The sequence below is a fragment of the Acipenser ruthenus genome, chromosome 1, assembly GCF_902713425.1.
Source record: "Acipenser ruthenus chromosome 1, fAciRut3.2 maternal haplotype, whole genome shotgun sequence".
Classification (NCBI taxonomy): Eukaryota; Metazoa; Chordata; class Actinopteri; order Acipenseriformes; family Acipenseridae; genus Acipenser; species Acipenser ruthenus.
This window is the reverse complement of record NC_081189.1, coordinates 58,617,690-58,635,575: the sequence shown is the minus strand read 5'-3', so window position 1 is coordinate 58,635,575 and position 17,886 is coordinate 58,617,690. Positions and strand designations below refer to the sequence as shown.

The following is a 17,886-nucleotide window of genomic DNA, read 5'->3' as shown; positions in this document are numbered from 1 at the left end:
TGGCCTTAGCATTGGAAGACAAGCGTAACATGACCAATAAGTTGCCACCTGTTCCATCAAAACATTACACACAAAAGAAAACATTCCTCCTCCCAGGAGAGCAACCGCCAAGAAAAGGTGTTAAAACCAAGCCTCGCCCAGGACAACTGGAAGCTGCTAGAGATTGGAAAATGCTGGCAGATGTTGGTCAACAGCTTATTTTTCCACCCGAGAGTGCCACCAATAATCTTTGACCAGATATTTTCTTATGGTCTGGATCAGCACGCCTTGTTTACCTGGTAGAGTTAACAGTGCCATGGAAGGATGCTGTAGATGAGGCGTATGAGGGGAAGAAACTTCGGTATTCTCAACTAGCCGCTGAAGTGGAACAGCGAGGATGGAGAGTCCGGGTTTATCCAGTGGTGGTGGTTTGTCAAGGATTTGTGGCACACTCTACAACCCGGTTTCACAGAGACATCGGATTCAGTGGCCAAGAGTTGCATCGCACAGTGAAGAACTTATCTGAAGCAGCAGAGAGGAGCAGCAACTGGCTGTGGTTGAGACACAAAGATTCTGGTTGGGGTTCTCAAGCACAATAGAAACACTAATGTACAGGCAAGTAAGCTGGGTTTAGTTGAGTGGGGGACGGAGGAGGGTGATGCCGGGACGCCACAATCACCGTCGAGCCCTCTCGAGGTGTCGTGGGCTAGTCGATGAAACACAGAGGATGGAAGGTACCCACTTGAAGACCCTAGAGATGTACCCTACTTAGCTCAATCCAGACGGTTGTCATACTGATGCGCTGGGGAGACCGCACGGTGGTTGATCCCCGGAGCCAGCATCACAGCCGTCACTCCAGCCATCAACACCAGGCAGAAGGATATCTGTATCATCAGGTGGAAGGAAACGCAAATGGATGGAGACACAGTTGGATCACATTAGTTTACTGTAAAGCTACGTCTTAGTTGGTGCTTATCTTGGTGAGAGCCGAGTTCAAATCAGCATGAAGTTTTATTCATGTAATGGAAATCATGTAAATTTTCTTGAACACCAGATTATAGAAATATTACCACTTTATTGGTACTGGGAGGACCTGTTCTAGCATTAAAGAACAGGTTGTTGTATTTACATAATAAACATGTTCTTTAAGGTAACTTCCTTGAGCACTCTTATTTATACATGTTCTTTAGCAATATCCACAATATTAACATATCTTGCACGGCTCAAAGGAACTGAGCATTGCCAGCACCAAAGCAACAACACGTTACCTTGGTTTTTTTTTAACATCACTAAAAGACAATGAAAAAATACATTTTTAGGGCAGTTGAATCACAATGTGATACTACTAAGATTATTAAAATATACCCATATGTCTATTAAGGATTAAACTGTGAACGTTTCACACTTAAAGATTGAATAGCCTAAACCATATCTTGCATGCACGTAAAACAGGTACTGGTTGGACACAGAAAAAAAAAACTAATTACATATCACTTCCCTTATTAAAAGGGAGACATTTACTACCATGTTCCTTATCACTTACAGACAGCCCTTTTAACTTTTGCTGTACCAAGGTATTACAGACTGTAACAGTTAGAATCTATTTGACCTTTTAACAGTGAATTTTATAGTAGTGTTGATTAATTAAACTAAATCGATATCAAAACTAAACAACGTTTAACTCCCGTAGACTGCAGTATATCGTTTCGGTATCCGTTTTCTTATTTACATTCATCAACAGCTATGGTTGATGCGATACATGATTCTTGTTTAAAATTTTTTAAAAAAAAAATACAAAATAAAAAAATGCCTGTACACCAATCTTTTTTTTTTTTCTTTTTAAATCTCTTTAGGATAGGCAATACATCTGAACTCTGGTTCAAATAAGCTACACAACAGGCCCCTGAAAATTAAACAGAACTGTAGTTTCCTTACCATAGAAGTAAGTGTATTGGTGTACAAATGACGACTGCATAGGGCTACAGCAGCTTAAAATTGGACCTTATTTTGACATACATCTTAAAAAGGTATAGCGCTCATGAACAACTGATGAGGTGCATAGTTAAAAAAACAAAACAAAACACAACCATATTTCACAAAATAAACATTGACCGCAATCTCAGACAAAGTCCAGAAATGTATTTAATCATTTCAACTTTACAAAACAAGACAATGATGTTTCGACCACTAGGTCTTCATAAGCCACAATAAAACTCTGGTGTTTTGTGTTTGGGTAAAGAAAGAGGATGTGCACTAAATGAAATGCAAGTACTAAACACCTACTGTGTGGCCTAGAGTGAGATCCTAACAATGTATTGCTGCAGCAAAGCCACACACACTCATACTGTAAGTGTGCATTGTCCTGTATGCAGTTTTACGTTTGTTCCTTCATCACTAAAATGAATTGTCTTAGTTAGGCTGCGGGTATAAAAGGGTTTACAGCAACTATTTGTTTCAGTTGTGTGGTGGATTTACATTCTTTCACCTTGAGTATCACCAAGAACCACTTTATCATTTAGAACTGTAACAGCATTGGAGAATTAAACCAACATATGGGTTTAAAAGAAAAGACAAAAAAGAAGGGATTACAATAGACCAATCTGTATATTTTATTATGTTCTGATTGATTTTTTAACAATGTATCAAACAGCAGGATCCAACATAAAAAAGGATAAAGAATGACACCTATTTTACAAGCAAATGGTTGTTTGTTATGTTCCATAGAAAGTTCCACAAAAATACTTTTTTTTATTATGTTAGTATTTCTCAGGGACTGAAGTGGGGCACATTTATAAAGCTAAACTTGATAACCAATAAACCCTATTCACCAAAAAAGGGAGAAATTACATTGACCTCCTGGCAAAAATACATATATTCTTATATGAACTTGCTATTATTATTTTGTACAGATTTAGACATGCCTTTACTGGCTAGCTTCAGCCATTAATACCTCCTTTGGAAACAATACTTTACAATATCAGGGTTAAGAATATTCACCAACAAAATATTTCTATAATAAATAACTTTGCACAGAGGATTGAAGAAACTGGTTATTTTCCCTAGGTAAAAATAAAGACATCAAAAATAAAAAACAGACTTTCCAACACAATTAGTACTGTGCCCAAACTGTATTTGGTCTCCTAAGAGATAAGTGACCTCCAAGCATTTGGCAAATGGCTGTAGGAAGTATGGAAGCATTCAGTTAAAAGCCACGCTGAGGTGTATGTGTTTTTGTGCTTAAACATCTAAATGTCTCCTATTAAATACCCAAGTCAAGTCCATCTGGCCTGAAATTGAGGGGAGAACAGTCAACATTACAATACCCTCCAGCAGAAATGACAGGAAAAATGTTTCCCCTTTTGGAAAGCTGTCCATTTTCACCACTTGGCATCACTCATCCAAACTGCACATTGGTTTTAATCTATCTTCATTGCAGGAAAAGTAACAATTATAAACAAACAAACAAACAATCATAAAACTAAAATATATTTTAGAAGGGAAAGACATAACAAATAAAACGGTTATCAAAAAATGTTAAGTAACAGCAAGTAACTGATTTAACAAATATGTAACTCTAAACACCAGAAGCCACATTTTTTTTTTCTTTATTTAGATTACAGGCAGTTTATATGAAGTGTTTCTGAGGCAAGTCTGGGGTGCGATCGAAAGAGATTTGACAACTACAAAAATCTACAAAGCGAGTAACAAATATTGATATTTGTGGTGAATTTACAATAATAATAATAATAACCAACTCAGAGCTAAGTAGTAAAAAGTCAAGAAGATGAAGACTACCTGCAATATGGTTTCTTCGTAGTCAGATGAACTCCACACATCGAGTGAACTCCCAGTCTCCATGTTGCTTGGGTCAGGAGAACAAATCGATCTCTTTCCCAGAGATCCTTAAATTAATCTTTGTTAGTGCCAGAATATTGTCCCGCCTCCATAAAAACCTTCCCCCGTTTAGTAACATTGTCCAATTTTTCAAAAGGGGAAAGGAGGGAGGGATACATGTGTGCTGTGAGCTTCATCGACTACGAAAAAACCATATTACCGGTAATCTTCGTCTTCTTACCTAGTCAGATGAACTCCACATGCCGAGTGAACCTTAGGAATAGAAAACAAGGGTGGAAGGTCAGATGTTGGTGCCAGATAAGATAACACAGAATGAGCAAAGGTCGGTTGAGAAAAAGACACATCCAAGTTATAATGATTTGCAAAAGCCTTGACAGATGACCATGTAGCAGCCTTGCAAATGTCCTGAATGGGAACCGATTTTAAATTTGCCCATGTAGTAGCCACTCCTCTTACTGAATGGGCCCATTGATCCTGGAATACGTTTCTTGTCCAGTCTATAACAAAACTCTATAAAGAAGAGATCCAGGTGGAGATTGTTTAGGTTTGCCACAGGTTTATGAGTTAAAAGAAATTCAGTGCTCTCCGGATGTCAATTAGGTGGTGTCTGGCCTCTTCTGATTTATGGGGTTTAGGGCAGAAATCAGGAAAAATTATTACGTTACCACTTTTGACAAAAATTGGGGATTAGGCCTGCAGACAATCCTTTCCTTAAATGACTGGAAATAGGGTGCATCAATGACTAATGCTTGAAGTTCACTTACCTTCTGACTGATGTAACTGCCACTAAAAATGCTGTTTTCCACGTAAGAAACTCCTCACATGTCGACATAGGTTCAAAAGGTAGTCCCATGAGCTTTTTCAGTACCAGACTGAGGCTCCATTGAGGAGTGATATGTCTCTTCAGGGGTCTTAAGTGGTTGACTCCCTTAAGAAATCTTGACACAGCAGGATGGGAGCCCACAGGTTGATTTTCCCATCCGGCTAAAATGCTGGATATTGCAGCTACATGCACTTTGATAGTGACAGACCTTTGTGAAATAAGTGGCTATGGTAAGTTTAAAGTAGCTAGAGAGATATCTGTGTGATCCAGTGATTTGGCGTTACACCAAAGAACAATTTCTCTCCATTTCCCCGAAATTCTTCTTAGATGCAAGCAAGATGTTGACTACTTGTTCCGATAATCCTTGACTTACTAATTGTTGCCGTTCAATCTCCAGGCAGTTGGTTGTAACCATGAAGGGTTGTTCTGAGACAGCAGATTGCACCTTACTGGTAGATGCAAAGGACCGGCTTCTGCTAGCTCCAGAATCTCCGAGAACCAAAACCTCTTAAGGGGCTACTAAAATGATAATGGCCCTGTCCATATTGACTTTCCTGAGTACCGCTGGGATTAGAGGTAGAGGGAAGGCATACATCAGTGTGGTTGACCATGAAATGGACAGACCGTCTGTTGTCATTGCTTCCTTCTGTTGAAACCAGGAGCAAAACAGGGCCAACTGAGCAGTCTCTGTTGCAGCAAATAGGTCTACCTGTGGTTGACCTAAATTCTGGAAAAACCTGTGCAACACTTCTGGCTGGATCTTCCACTTGTGAGGTGTCATTTCCCTTCTTAACAGGTTTGCCATGCTGTTGTCGACCCCAGGTAGATAGGTTGCTTGGATATTTATGTCCCTTGTCCTGCACCAGTCCCATATTTATGGCTAGCATGCACAGATTCCATGGTGAGAATTAAAACACTCTTTTGCTTTAAAACTGGTGCAAAGTGCCTTAATGCTAGAAAGACTGCCAGCAGTTCTAGATGGTTTAAGTGGAGATGACAGTGTCTTGGTGACCAAGTACCTTGTACCTGAGCTTCCCCTAAGTGTGCTCCCCAACCCAGTAGGGAGGCACCTGTATACAAACGGAGAGTCAGAGGTAGTGGATAGAGCTGTAGACCCATCCTTACCCGAGGTGAGAGACTCCACCATCTTGCTTCTACTGCCGCTCCTCGAGAAAACTTTATGTGGCTGGAATCTGGAAGCATTGGGTTCCAGGAAGAAAGAAGACCCCTTTGAGTGTGTCTCATATGTAATCTTGTGTCCCTTACTAGGGACACTGCTGCAGCCATGTGCCCTAGAAACTGCTGAAAGGATCATGTTGTTGGTCTGGCACCTATGCTGAACTGACCTGCCAGTTGATGAATCGTGGTCAACCTCTCATCAATTGTGTTGAATTGGGCCCCCAGGAAGATTAATGACCGTACTGGAACCAGCGATGAGATTTTGAAAAACTTGAAGTGTCTTGTCTCTGTGTTCTACTGCTCTTTCCTTTGATGGAGCCCATATCAGTATATGTAGGGGTAGACGTGTATGCCCATGCTCCAGAGATGTGCTGCCACATCTGCCATTACCTTGGTGAATACCCTGGGGGCTGTGGAGATCCCAAAGGGAAGCACCTTGAATTGGTATAGAAATTCCTTGATTGCAAACCGGAGGTATTTTCTGTAGTTTTGATGTATTGGAAGATGGAAATTGGCATCTTTGAGGTCCATAGAAACCAGCCAATCTCCTGGTTGAACTGCCTTGATGACATTGGGCAGAGACACCATCTTGAACCTCTCTGTTAGAATGAGGTCTACAATGGGTCTGAGCTTCCTGTTCTTTTGGGCAATTAAGAAATATCTGGAGTAGTGGCCCTAGTTTTGAGAAGATGAAGGGACCAGTTCTATGGCGAGGGAAAGGAGCATTGATTTTATCACCTCCTGTAGAAAGACCCCGTGGGTCTGACCTGTCCAGTGAAGTCCAAACGACACCTGTTGATGGTGGTAGATGTCTGTGGCAGGATAGCAGCAGAGGGAAGACTGTGCAGAAAATGCAGTGAAACCAAAATATTTTAATAGACAAAACACAAAATAAAAAGGCACAAGGACCAAACAAAAGGTATACACACTAAACAAAAGGTTTCCAACACTGGAACAAAATAAATCATTCTACAGACAACACTTACTCTGTGTCTCTTCAAAACAAAACACTCCAAAACACCCTCCTCCACAAAGGGTTTCACCTGCATTTTATACTCTGTGGCTGGAGCCCAATTAACTAATAATTACCAATTAAGCACTTAAGGCTCCAGCCACATTCTCACATGCATTTTTACAGGGAGGAATTTAACCCCCTCCCTGCTGATCCAAACCAAAACAAGAATAATCATAATGAAAACAGTAAAAATAACAATAACAAACACAAATTATAGGGGAGAGCTAGCACCCCATCACAATGTCGGAAAGGTATTTTGTAGCCCTGTTGTATTACCCCTAGGACCCAGGGATTTGATGTTATCTGCTGCCAGTTTTCTAAAAAATTGGAGACTCTTCCCAACTGGAAAAGATGAGGAAGTGGGAAGACAGTCAAGAAGTAGATGGTTTACCTCTGCCCCTCTAACACCAGGAAAATCCATGTGATCAGGAGCTTTGACCTCATTGGAAATGGCCCTGCCCTCCATAGGATGAGTGAAATGGTTGACGTCTGGCCGACATCTGTCTATTAAAGTAACCTCTACCAGGGAATGCAACTCTTCCTGTAGAGCAAGATGTGAGCGCCTGTCTTGCCTCTTTCATGTGTGAAAGGGAATATTTAAGTTCAGAGCCAAATAGCAAAGTCACCCTGGAAGGGTAACTCTTATTTTTGTCTGTATCAGGAGTTAAAGGCACCTTCTTGCTAAAATGACATTAGCCACAGCCCTGGTATTAGTGTCAATGGTGTCACACGCTGCTTCTAGCTAGATCTTTGCCGTATTCTTGCAACCTTCTGCAATCTGCATGGCAAGTTGTATACTTTCAGGTGTAAGGGAATCAAACACCTGCCTCCACAGCTTGCGTTGGTATTTTGTAGCATATATGCAAGGTATAAACCACAACAGGCCATGTGGTTCCCATGATATATACCACTTCTGGGGTGGTGATAAGCCTTTAACCACCCCAGAAGTGGTATACATCATCGGAACCGCACGGCCCAAAGTGGTTTCTACGAAAAACAAAAGTGAATAACTAGCTAATGCCAGAAAGTGAAAACCAGAGTGTATACTTTTCTTATTTTATTTTTTTCACTTCCAAAAAAACAAAATAAAAAGGATGAATGAAAATAGCGCAAGAGTGGAACTATAGCATGAGACCGTATCCAAGCTATGCAGGAAAAAATTGGACAATGTTACTAAACGGGGGAGGGGTTTTATGGAGGAGGGTCAATATTCTGGCACCAACAAGGATTCATTTAAGGATCTCTGGCAAAGAGATTTGTTCTCCTGACCCAAGCAACATGGAGACTGGGAGTTCACTCGATGTGTGGAGTTCATCTGACAAGGTAACAAATATTTTTTTATCTTTTGTGGGGTGACAATACTTGGGGAAACCTTAGCAATAAATATGAACAGAAACACCAATCAATTTAGCAGAACAGACGGAATAGGATCTGTCAGTTGATGAGGGAATGATTCCAGCAAAAAAATCCATTCAGGTTCAAACAGTATATGAAAGACAAGCCTGTGAAGTTTGGGGTCAAATCTTTTCAGCTTTGTGAATCAAACATGGGGTACATTTAAAAATTTTGAGATTTACACTGGGGCTGAGAGAGAGAATTCTGGTCTTATGGGAAAAACTAGGGGTGTTTACGTATGACTGAACCTTGTTTGGCAAGTTTTACCAGCTGTACAGCGATTGATTTTACACCTCACCGTACCAGGCACATGAACGGCATGGATATCAACAACCAATGCACAAAGCTGAATCACGGCAGATGACATCAAAAACAGTACAGAAATAAATCATCTTTAAGTGCACAATGCTCGCTGCTCGCTGCATTCAATGCCTACATTATTGAGGGGAACTTCCGAGACCACAATCCTCACAATTCTAGGGCTTGTTACTTTGAAGTTTTCTAGGACGACACAAATCATGCAGCTGATCAGAGGCGGCTCGTCAGCCAAGGCAAGCGAGGCATGGCCTCACCAAGCATTTTCAAAGGCTAAAAAAGCATGTTGCATATTCTTTTTATTTAAATTGAGAAACACATTTAAGCACAGTTGAGCATATTAAACACATTAAAAGGCCACAGAAGCACTAGTGACATTATTTAAAAGTCACAACTCGCTTTCACCAGTAGCAAAAGCGCCAGAAAGCTGGAACAATGCAATGCTACCGCACTGCTGCATGAGGCACAAACCTTGAGTGCCTCACAAAGCTGCTTGTTACCATGACAACTCACCAGGCTGGGGTCCCTTTCGGTAGGTAATGGTAATCACAGCTTGGTGAGGCACCAACTGGATTTGGAGCAGTTAGAATTTGTGAGATTTAATTTTTTTCAAAAATGTCTTTTGTCGAATCGGATAATATATGCGACCTGAGGAAAATAAGTTTTACAGTAAGATCCCAAGAGGAGAGACGTTCAGTTGTTAAGAACGGCAGAATAGCACTGTAGCTTTTGAAGAAAGACGGTAAACGAACACGACAGGCAGCGCTGTGACAAAATATTGTTGTCCATGTTTCCTTCTTTCAACTAAATAAGGTAAAGTTTCATCTCTTTCAATGGTACAACTGTCAATTTCTTGCCACAACATGCCAAGTCGCCTTTTTTTTTAATGATTTTGTGATATTGTATTTGTGTCTTTATAGTAAATGTTTCACACTGGTGTCACGTAATGACTTGTGGAACTATTTAATACATTTGATTAGCAAATTGATTTTAAAAACTTGTATTCATAATTCTGTATGTGTTGTTTACAGTACTAACGCTGCTTTTTTTTTTTAATTGATGGGGGTATATTTTACAAAGCAACTACAGTCTATTTGAATGCATTAAAATGCTCTCAGCAGAGGCATATATGAAATCAGCTGAACAAAGTACATTTACTTTTAGTATGTTAGCCATTGAGTGGGGGAGGGGGGTGGTAACTATTTAGTGATTTGTGCCTCACCTGTCAAAAAAGTTACAAGCCGCCACTGCAGCTGATATCATGTTTTTGCCAGGTACATTATAGGCAGATTGAACCAGCCCTGCTGGAAGACCAGCTGACTGACATGGGCTCACATCATTCTTTTGAACCAGTTTATGCTTCGGGAGACAATAGGCGTGCATTGTGTCATGAAAAACATAAGTGGTAACGTCGCGGACACCCGGGAGTGTCCTACAAAGACAATCCGTACAAGGACAAGAAAACAAAGATGCAGTGCACCAAATGCAAAGCTTGGCTGTGTATCAAGAGTGGTTCGAATTGCTGGATCAGATGGCACACAGTGAAAGAGTACCGGAGGGACTAGACTTTTGCTGTGTACTGTAAGTTTGAACTTTTATTTCTTTTTTTACGTAAAATGAGCATGCTACAGGGGGCTCCCGAGTGGCACATCCGGTAAAGGCACTCTGCGTGGAGTGCAGGATGCGCACTATAGCCTGGAGGTCGGCAGTTCAAGTCCAGGCTATTCCACTGCTGACAGTGGACAAGAGTTCCCAAGGGGCGGCACACAATTGGCTGAGCGTCGCCCGGGTGGGGAGGGCATAGGTTGGCCAGGGTGTCCTCAGCTAACCATGCACCAGCGAACCCTGTAGGCTGGCCTGGCACCTGCAGGCTAGCCTGTAAGCTGCCCAGAGCTGCGTTGTCCTCCGACGCTGAAGCTCTGAGGTGGCTGCATGGCGGGACTGTAGAGTGAAAAGAAGCGGTTGGCTGACAGCACACGTTTCGGAAGACATCTTTGCTGCTCCCAAGGGGTGGTAGCAGTGAGCTGAGCCTAAAAATAATACAATTGACTTTTTCAAATTGAGAGGAAAATTGGGTAAAAAAATAAATAAATTAAAATTAAAAATGAACATGCTACAAATCATGCAAAATAATGTAATACTGCATATAACTGGACTACTTTAATTATTTTAGAAGCATTAATGTTACATAAAATATTACACAACATCGAAGACAAATGTCCAAACATTTGTTTCTAGATAAACGTTTCTTTAGTTATGAAAAGATTTTGGATGTATAAAGTGTTGGGATTTATAACATATCTGAAGCAGTGCTGCGGTTTAAAAAAATAGCACTATCTATATATTTAAAGAATATTGCATTCTTCACCTAGTGAAACACCTCTGAATTCAATTAATACTTGAAATGTAGCGACAGTATTTTTTCAGTTAAAACTAAAACATGTTTCGTAAAATTTTTATTTGTTTCACAAGTAATGTTTATCGTGAGAGTTATTTTATCACCTTTTTTCCACTGGAACAACTTTATTTTGAAGCATGTCGAGAGTTTCCTGGTAAAATACAGCATGTTAAGGTTGCTGAGGTCGTCTCCTTGACAGTAATATACGATGTTTGAGGGTATTATGGTTTAAAACTAAAAAATAAACTTTTTTTTAAACGCAATGGTTGTTACTGTAAGTTTTGGTCGGTGTAGAGTGTTTTGTTTGTATGGGACTGAGGTGTAACCAACGTTCTAATTCCAGCCGCTGAGTGTCTGTAGAGTTAATCTGTTTTGACAGTGTGCCCTGGTAGAAGATCCCAAGTTAAACTGAAAGTCCAAAGAGTCACTGAAATATTAGCTGTCTTTTGTTACAAGTATTAACCAAAAAAAATCTATCTAGATATGAAGTATCTTTATACACAGTTACAAAATAGAGACGGCGATATACACATCACAGTGTGAACGTTGGCAGTTCCAACATCTCGTAGTGTAATTACAAAATGTAGAACAGGCTTCAAGGAACAATGCCACACTAAGCTTAGTTGGCCTGCTGCATGGTGAACATCAATGTTCCCTGCAAGTGGAAAACAGTGCAAAGAAGCAGCATGCACTTTGATACGAACAGTAATCAATAACTGAATGGTAGACACAGCTGTGGTAACAGGGGCTCTTGAGCTGCCATATCTTAAGTGCTAGGACTGTCTGTCTTTATACCATTCCACAAATTCATCCAGCAAGACTGGCCCTGGGGAGGAAAGATAGGTATTAATAATGGAAGGGCTATTGATTTGACAGATGCCTTTTGTATATAGATGATTCTAAACTTTGGAATCACCTATGTGAATGCCAATACTTAAGATGTGTCCAATACAATGCTGTAAAACCACTGCTAATAAGGCATACCATCATTGCCCTGTGTAGATTGATCAGAGACAAAGGAGTTACTACCTAGATTCCTAATTATTATGACTCCCCTCCCCTCAAAAACAAGCAAGCAAGCAAAAAAAACTAATTAAAACCTGACAATTCAAGTTAAACACAGTAGTCATTTTTGCAGTACAGGATTGCATGCAATCTTGAGGTTGAAAAACATCTAATTTTTGACAATACTTACAGGCTCCGTCTTCATCATAGTTACTAAGGTCAAGGTTTATTGTTCTACTAAACTCCAACACGTTGCACCACTGGTCCTTGTTTATCACTTTATATTTTGATTGCTGCATAAAAGAAAATAAAAAATAGAATGCCAATTTAGGTTACAGCCCAACATTTGCAAAAATGTCTCTGAGAAACAGTATCATTGTGTTTGTTCACCAAATATATGAATGTACACCCCCCCCCCATTAAACCTATACATTTGCCAGCACTAATGTAGCCAGGGCTTCCAAGTTGCTCCTAGAGCCTCACTATGATAAAACAATAAGGAACATTTTTAAATAGTCATCCCTTTTTATTCAAATTAACCTCAAACCATTCCTTGTAATGCCAGGCAACAGTGATCATTTAAATAAACTATCAGTAAATATTAATTAAAACTCACCCTGTCAAGTGCCAGAAAACATTTTGAAAAAAATGTGTCCCTGCACCTTTAAGACAACACGGGGAATGAGACCTGTTTGTGTTTCTGTTGCAGTTATATGAATACTTATAGCTGTCCCTACCAAATGATGTTGTGAATGGTACAGTAGACTGTTTATCAAGCCAAAACATCCAGCAACCCCCTTTTGGGTTGTACCATTGTTTATCACGCATCACTTCATAAAAAATGTATTCTGTGACAAAATAAAAATGACAAAACAGTACCTCTAAAAACTGATTGAACACAGGAAAAAGAGGCCATGTTTTTCCCAACAGAAGACCCAGCATACATTTGGCAGTGTTAATGTCTAAGCTCCTTTGGTCCTTCTCCTGTTGAAAAACATTACAGAAGAATAATCAAGGTCGAGGCTCAGAGTTTGTGGTAAAGAATCATTGGGACAGACTACTGCAAAGTTCATTGTTACAACACCAATGAAATATACTGTCATCACCAAAGCATTACAATGGCAAAATTACTATAGTCTTGAAATAAAGTGTTCTTACAATGTGGTGAGGAAAACAGCATTCTAGTTTGATATATTTAAATATAGTAAATCGTAAATGATATAATTAAAACACAGATTCCCTGGAGTATGGAATGCTGTTGCATGCATTTCCCTTTTCACTTTTTCTCTTTTTAATTACATCCACTAACACTTCATGGTTTGCTTTTACTGTTTACTACTTTCTGCTCCATGTATTGTATATCTGACATGCTCCCTGGTACTACTACCCATTATAACACTGTTATTTTGTGTTACTTCAACAGTTAGCTGTTCTAATTCTTGCTAAGGAGGAACTACTTTGAAATTTAGACTCAAAGAATGATTTTTTAAATAAAAAATGTTGCTCACTATGTTAGCCTTTTTTTGCTGTTCAGAACAATGCAGAAAAAATTTATGTTAATATATAGCTTCCTACTCACCCTTGCAAAGTCAAATGCGTATCTGTAAATAAGTTTAAAATGCGTTGACTCATTCAGTACAGATCTCAAGTACTCCAGGGAATTTCTTAACTTCTCTGTTGTATCACACCTAGATAAAGTAACAAATAGAAAAATACAGTACGAGCAGCTATACTTGCCTGTCAAATTATCAGAATTCTGTCCAAAGCCTTTATCACCACCAAGTTCACATTAAAGCATAGTGAAAACACTAATTAGAATCTGATGAAGGGGACTGAACATTTTAATGAACATGAACATAAACATGCCATTTCACTTGGAAGCATGTGGTCAAGGGGGGGGGGGGGGGAACGACACCAATAATACACTCTACAGACTTTTGTATACAGGTGGTTTCATTACAAGACTAACACTAACATTAAAGTTTTGTGAAAAATGTGTTTAAGTAGAATTCTGTTCAAAAGGGCAATACAAATGCAGATCTTCAAAAGAATGTCAGTTTTAGACTTATAACTAGGGACCTACCTAAATCGCGATTTCGCGGAAATCGTGAAATTGAGGGGTCACCGCGAAATTCACCTCTTAGGGGCCAATGCATACAAACAAGTACGGAGAGGAAAAAAAAACAAAAAACTTTAAAGTTTAAATGAACTACTGCACACCGCAAGCGACGCAAACTACGTATCTTCCTTCTGCAGATAGCCCTTTTTTATTCCTTCGCCGTCCTGTGTGCATTGCACTTAAGCAAAAAACGTCCACAAGTAACATTTACAAAATAAATTCTCCAAGGCAGTTAACGTTCTTGTTTACTATTCAAATGACAAAGTTTTCAGCCTATCAGTGCGTCTTTACTGCTTTTATGTGACCTGTAATGTGCAGGAGGGTGCGGGACAAAGTTGGTGCTACATTGTTTTGATTTAGGTTGCTAAAATCTAGTTTTCAGCAGTGGAGGTAAAATAGTAGAAATGGACGACAAAAAAGCAAAGTATATTTCGGCTGATGATCGTTTCAAGATATTTCCCAAAGAAACTGTACATGCAGACTGAGGTAATTGTTTTCCATATCTTATTGTGTATTTGGAGAAAGTACGATCGATCACCATTTAGCTTCAGAATCACACATTAAACAAAAGGCCACTTCAGAGGCTGCTGAACAGAACGTAAAATAAACAGCTTTCAGAAACCAAACTGGAAAGTCAGCGCAGACAAGAAGTATTCCTGTCTGCAAGTTAAATCAGTACTAAAACGATCCAGCACAGCCACCTCGCTTCAACCTGCTGCTTACAGTTTGAATTTTAGACCCGAATAGCCACGTCTTCTTTGTTTTGAATCGGTACTAATAAAATAAATTATTGGATGGGACAAATAACATGACAACGAACGTGCTGCATACATTGACTTTATTAAAGTATGCCAGATTCCCTTGTGTAACCGAGTTTTTGGGCTGTTTCTAATCGATTTCCACATCTGTATAACTTGGCAAAGCTTTGCCTTAACTTCCAACCAATTCAGTGGATGCAGACGTGCAGTCTCAATGCATGGGCAAGTCAACTGCAGGGGGATGCTGCATACTTGCCTTTAACAAATGCCAGCACTCTGTTTTAGTAAGGAAGCAAGTACCACTATTTTTAGGCTTTATAGTGCTCTGAAATACTGTCTCCTTAGGTTCATTTAATGTTTAAACATGTCCGCGAAATCCTAATTTTATTCCGCAACATACCCGTGAAAAATACGTAAATTTACCGCGATTTAAGTAGACCCCTACTTATAACCTACAGTAATTCATCAATAAGCTGTTACCGTATTATGAAAAGAAATATCTGCAATTATGAAACAAACAGAGGCAGTAGTTCAGGAGACAGTAGAAACAGACAAATGATTCCTTACTGCAATGCACCCATTCCTTTTAACCATTCCTGCAAAGTGAAGTAACCCATGTTCTGTGCATCCAGCTTCCAGGCTAGAACAAGCATCACAACCTGCACATGACAACACGGAAAACACTGTTACACTTAACCATGACTAATAAAAACCACATGCTATGCAATGACTGAAAAGCTAAGACTATCCCTGGTTATCACCAGCAGCCAAATTTGAAATAAACGATTGAAAGCAAATATCATTAACTCGTATTTGGAAAGTATTTTACAAAGAAGCATCCAGGAAATTGAATAAAACTTGGAAGATGGTCGTACACTTTTAAATATACCTGTTCATCTAAATATCACAAGAAACTGCTACAAACTTGGCTAGCCTGGACAAAATTAAAAAAAAAACTTCAAGATTACATTAAAAGTTTTACTTATTGTCTTATTATAAATTCCTGACAGACTGTATTACATTAAAATTAATACACTTTGTATTAGGGGTTTTAATCTTGAGATTTTCTATTGATTGATTAATCATCCGAAATACGCGATCATTAATCACACCTGTTTGCTAGTGATATGAAAGTGTATAGAAATTACAAGTAATACAAAGTATTAACAGAATGCTATTTACTGTGTTTCATAATGCCAGCTAATCTTAAATATACATATATGTAATTTAGCTTAAAATACTAACAGACTAACAAAGGTAACTTACTAAGTGCTATATTATTTAGTTTAGCTAAAGAGAAGTTTCATTTATTGGGTCTATTTTATTTTAGTTAACTGAAGAAAAAGAACAATATAACTTAATTATCTGATACCGTTTGAAAAAAAATTGTTGAATAAAAAGACAAATAAACTTACTTGCAACCAAGATGATACGATAAACTTGTAGTACTACCATGAAAGGAAAGCAAAAGTATTTTTTTTTTTTTCCATCATTCTGATATTATGAAATATTGGGTACACCTTTTAAGGATTTATTTTTCGTGCACCATTTTTTCTTTTTTTAAACCGCACTCAGACAAGATTAAAAATCGATCAATTCTTTTTTTTAAAAAAAACAAATCAAATCCAACAGGTGTAATTAATCACTCAAATCATTAAATCGATTAAAACCCCTACTTTGTATTAAAGCAGACTGTGTTTGGGTTTAAAAGCCAGTGCCATCAAGTGACTCATACTTCACTTGCCAATACACAGTACCTGTTCACAAGATGGAGCCGTCTGTTACAATTAGTCGGTATAACATGTCTATGGTGAAAAATAATCTGGGGAGCAGCTCCTAGACACATTGAGAAAACTTCTTTAAGAACCACTCGGAATGATTACATCATAAAAAGGTAGGAGGACAGTAAAAAATATATATAAAACAAAATGTGAAGCTACTCTTACGAAAACAAATAAAATGGCATGAAGCTGCAGCAATCTTACATTTTCAGGTTCAACTCCAATATCTTCACAAAACTTTTCCATGCCTTCAGGACCTACAACATCATCGCTACCTGCAATACAATGATTATATCTAAATTCAAATGCAACAAGCTCCCTGCAGGGTGTACACAGCTTTACAGAGATTTTAACAGGTGTATTAATATTCACGATAAGCCAGATATGGGCATGTTTTATTCACAGGTTGTTTCACCAATGGTGTCATTGGAGAAAACAGTGGATAAAATAACATGTCCATACAGGGCTTGTCATGCATACATAATCTTCCTCACACCCGTGACCTGATCTCAAAATGAAAGTACTGGTTAACACCGATTTATGAGAATAAAAATATAAAAAACAATCATGAATATGTTAAAAAAGGATATTGTGGGAATATGTAAAAGTAATGTGCTTTGTTGTAAACATATACAGTAGCTGTTCAGTAAAACATTACCTAAAAAACTAATAATCTGTGTACAAAATAAGACAAAAGATTACAATTGAGAATTATAATTGATCTAGCTGTGAACCAAACATCACAACAATAACTCGGATGTACTATCACAGCAGAAATAAATAAATCTCAAAAACAAAATATAGCAGCCATACTAGGTATGAGGTCATTCTCAATGTCACCCACAATTCCAGATAAGGTTTTGTGTCACTGATTAATTTACTCTCCAATTTAGACACTATGGGGCTGATGTAAGGATAGACATAGTGCAAACAATTGCGGCTGCAAAATCAAAATTGCCTAGCGGCCAGGAAATTATTTTGCACTGCGGCCTATGTAAGCTTAAGAGCAATGCAAATTACTCAACACGCACAAATGAGCTGCAATCGTGGTATTGAGGGTCGCAATGAGCGCCGTCTGTGCATCGGGGTATTTAGTGGCTGCACTTACAGCCCAGAGGTAAGGCGAGTTAGGAGCACAGAGAGCAGTAGGCACTGTATGAGATTTGTGGAGCACGAAAATACAAAGCAAAAAAAAAACATGTCAGAGGAAGGGCAGCAAAGTCCTCTTGGCGCACGGAAAATAAAGATTTGATGAGAAGCGGAG

General features: G+C 38.9%; 1 protein-coding gene across 9 annotated transcripts in view; it reads right to left on the bottom strand.

Moving 5' to 3' along the window:
• Positions 1-2,098: 2,098 nt before the first annotated feature.
• LOC117421385 (DCN1-like protein 4) overlaps positions 2,099-17,886 on the bottom strand; it is a 34,833-nt gene continuing 19,045 nt past the window's right edge. For 7 of the 9 annotated variants that reach the window (XM_034035729.3, XM_059026573.1, XM_034035730.3 and 4 more), the window contains 6 exons: positions 16,827-16,897; positions 15,409-15,500; positions 13,544-13,652; positions 12,844-12,948; positions 12,155-12,257; positions 2,099-11,785 (listed from right to left, as the gene is read on the bottom strand). In XM_034035729.3, the coding sequence (XP_033891620.1) occupies positions 11,733-11,785; positions 12,155-12,257; positions 12,844-12,948; positions 13,544-13,652; positions 15,409-15,500; positions 16,827-16,897 (533 nt within the window). In that variant the 3' untranslated portion in view covers positions 2,099-11,732. The remainder of the gene's footprint in view (positions 11,786-12,154; positions 12,258-12,843; positions 12,949-13,543; positions 13,653-15,408; positions 15,501-16,826; positions 16,898-17,886) is intronic. The other 2 variants (XM_059026576.1, XM_059026549.1) reach the window with 2 other exon arrangements.